The sequence below is a fragment of the Salmo salar genome, chromosome 26, assembly GCF_965601325.2.
Source record: "Salmo salar chromosome 26, fSalSal1, whole genome shotgun sequence".
NCBI lineage: Eukaryota > Metazoa > Chordata > Actinopteri > Salmoniformes > Salmonidae > Salmo > Salmo salar.
This window is the reverse complement of record NC_138316.1, coordinates 42,466,490-42,470,000: the sequence shown is the minus strand read 5'-3', so window position 1 is coordinate 42,470,000 and position 3,511 is coordinate 42,466,490. Positions and strand designations below refer to the sequence as shown.

General features: G+C 48.3%; 1 protein-coding gene across 2 annotated transcripts in view; it reads right to left on the bottom strand.

The window, feature by feature from the left end:
• Positions 1 to 1,672, bottom strand: part of LOC106593363 (coronin-2B) — a 117,433-nt gene extending 115,761 nt beyond the window's left edge. For both annotated transcript variants that reach the window (XM_045708777.2, XM_045708775.2), the window contains exon 1: positions 1,191 to 1,672. Coding sequence is in view for 1 of the 2 variants with exons in the window: in XM_045708775.2 (XP_045564731.1) it covers positions 1,191 to 1,205 (15 nt within the window). In the remaining variant the exon portion in view is untranslated. The remainder of the gene's footprint in view (positions 1 to 1,190) is intronic.
• Between the last annotated feature and the right edge of the window lie 1,839 nt (positions 1,673 to 3,511).

The window sequence follows — 3,511 nt, the reverse complement described above, 5'->3', positions numbered from 1 at the left end:
TGGTGGAACCTCTCTGATTCAGAGGGGTTGGGTTAAATGCGGAAGACACATTCAAGTTGAATGCATTCAGCTGTACAACTGACTAGGTATCCCCCTTTCCCTTTCTTTCAAGTTTTACACACAGAATCCTCCAGGCTCTGACCTACCTGGCAACTACCAGAGTTTCAGCATCCAGTACAAGCACAGCCTACAACAGGTCCTCTAACCTGCTCCTCTTTCTACAATACTGAACCTCACAGAACTAACTAGATCTACAATACTGAACCTCACAGAACTAACTAGATCTACAATACTGAACCTCACAGAACTCTAACTAGATCTACAATACTGAACCTCACAGAACTAACTAGATCTACAATACTGCACCTCACAGAACTCCAACTAGATCTACATTACTGAACCTCACAGAACTCTAACTAGATCTACATTACTGAACCTCACAGAACTCTAACTAGATCTACAATACTGAACCTCACAGAACTCTAACTAGATCTACAATACTGAACCTCACAGAACTCTAACTAGATCTACATTACTGAACCTCACAGAACTCTAACTAGATCTACAATACTGAACCTCACAGAACTCTAACTAGATCTACATTACTGAACCTCACAGAACTCTAACTAGATCTACAATACTGAACCTCACAGAACTAACTAGATCTACAATACTGAACTTCACAGAACACTAACTGGATTTAGAACCATCAGCTAAATTCAAACCCTGCTGTGTCTTGCTACAGCCCAAGTTTCGACCCCCTAGTCAACTCACACCAGATCCCCATCCTCTCATGAGTCTGTAGTACAATACTGTATGATATAAACTGTCAGCTAAAGTCAAAGCACTGCTGTGTGTCCCTGTTCTGACCTGCAACTGTGGTACTGACTTTCACCCCCAGTAGACACACGCAAGCTCTTCCACCTGCTCCTCTAGCTGTACAGCAGTGCATATGTCCATAGTACAATACTACACCATGAGAAGCTATCCCAGGTAGAGCTAAACTGAAACCCTCTGTCCCAGTCCTGCCTGGTAACAGGACTGTTATTGTGAAGTACATGAACGGTACAAGACAACAAAAACTGCTGCAACCCATGTAGTGCTGAGCCCCAAACCAGCAGTGCCCTGTCTCGATTGTCACCCCCCCTCCCCCCACACATCTCTCCTCCTTCCCAGGTTTGTCCTCTTACCTTTGTGACAGTCATGCAGAGGCAGTGGGCGAGGAGCGGGCCGGTGTCCACTTAAACCAAAGCTGTAATACGCTGCAGGAGTGAGAGAGAGGAGAGCTCTGCTGAGCACGCACACAGAGAGAGAGAGAGAAAGAGAGCTCTGCTGAGCACGCACAGAGAGAGAGAGAGAGAGAGAGAGAGAGAGAGAGAGAGAGGAGGGGAAAAGCCGGGTTACTGTGTGTCTCCCGCTAAGTGGTGCTGCTGCTGCCACTGCTGCTGTTGAGCAGTGCTGCTGTTGCCCAGTGCTGCTGTTGCCCAGTGCTGCTGTTGCCCAGTGCTGCTGTTGCCCAGTGCTGCTGTTGCCCAGTGCTGCTGTTGCCCAGTGCTGCTGTTGCCCAGTGCTGCTGTTGCCCAGTGCTGCTGTTGCCCAGTGCTGCAGTGAAGTAACAGGAGGGAGGCAGCGTGTGGTTACTACAACAGGAAAACGCTCTGCTCTGCTCCGTTCAGTTCCCCCCCTCTCCCCCTCCTGTCCCCCCTCTCAGCCCTCCTACACACCCACACTGGCTGCACTCCTCTCTCTCTCTCCCTCATCCTGTTCTTTTTCTGCCAATCTGATTACAGACTAGCTAATGAAGCTTATTAATGTGCAGAGGGATGGAGGGATTGGTGTTGCCTGGGACAGGAGAAGGCTGCAGTGGAAGAGAGAGAGAGGGAGGCAGAGCCCAAAGAGCTGTGTGCTGTGTCGCAGTCTACTGCCCAAGGCTGCACGTCAGCTAGTGCGTGTGTGGGGAAGAGAGTGTGAGAGAGGGAGTGATGGAGAGAGGGAGGGAGTGATGGAGAGAGAGGAGAGAGGGAGTGATGGAGAGAGAGATGGAGGGAGTGATGGAGAGAGAGGAGAGAGAGGGAGTAATGGAGAGAGAAGAGAGGAGTGATGGAAAGAGAAGAGAGAGGAGTGATGGAGAGAGGAGTGATGGAGAGAAAAGAGAGAGGAGTGATGGAGGGAGAAGAGAGAGGAGTGATGGAGAGAGGAGTGATGGAGAGAAAGATGGAGGGCAGGATTCAGTTCACTTTTAACCTTGTTCTGGAAATGTATAGTGGGTAAGAAATATTTAGATAGAATCATTAAATGGCACAACACACACACACATGTACTCAGACACGGTACTGAACTTCTTAATCCGAAATGCTGACATTATTGAGAGCCAGCAACATACACATCACTTCACTTAACTTCGCTACCCATAGTTCAGAAAGGAAAGTGTGTTTCACCATTTATTCGAAAATATTAAAATGCATAGTGTTGGAGTTAGGACTCTGCTCCTTCAGGGCAGCTCACTGCCGGAGCCAAGAGTTAGAACTCTGCTCCTTCAGGGCAGCTCACTGCCGGAGCCAAGAGTTAGGACTCTGCTCCTTCAGGGCAGCTCACTGCCAGAGCCAAGAGTTAGGACTCTGCTCCTTCAGGGCAGCTCACTGCCAGAGCCAAGAGTTAGGATTCTGCTCCTTAAGGGCAGCTCACTGCCAGAGCCAAGAGTTAGGACTCTGCTCCTTCAGGGCAGCTCACTGCCAGAGCCAAGAGTTAGGACTCTGCTCCTTCAGGGCAGCTCACTGCCAGAGCCAAGAGTTAGGACTCTGCTCCTTCAGGGCAGCTCACTGCCAGAGCCAAGCATCATATGATGATAATAGAACTACAGACAGTCAGTATGATATGCTACATCAGATCCCCTGAAGGATGAAACCCAGAACCCAGACAGGTGGAGGCGGGGCTGGGATATCAGAAAACAACAAGCATAGTGAGTAACAGCTAGTTACAGCAGCAACGGCAGCAAGACACACTTGCGAGTGTGTGAACGTAACATCCTGCATTGAGGAATCATGTGTAGAACTGGTCAACTTAAATAGACTGCATGTAAGTAGAGTGTAAATCCAATTGGTGCGATATCCGCTGATGAGATCAGCTGATGCCCCTTCTAAACTGGCTCCTCTTCATTTCCCTGAGACTTTGTTGAATGTGTGTGTGTGTGTGTGTGTGTGTGTGTGTGTGTGTGTGTGTGTGTGTGTGTGTGTGTGTGTGTGTGTGTGTGTGTGTGTGTGTGTGTGTTTGTGTGTGTTTGTGAGTGAGTACCAGTCTACGTCCATTCGTACAGGTAGTCTTACTTGAGGATGGGTGTCAAATCAATGGATACACTAGGACTACTTCCTGTTAAGAACAATGATCTTTCCTCAAAACACTGTAAGACACTTCACAGTCGCTTTTATTTAGATAAGGGGAAACATAACTGTAAAGCTCACTGGACATTAAGAACCCCAACATTCAACTTCATATGTGAATCAATGCTGTAGCC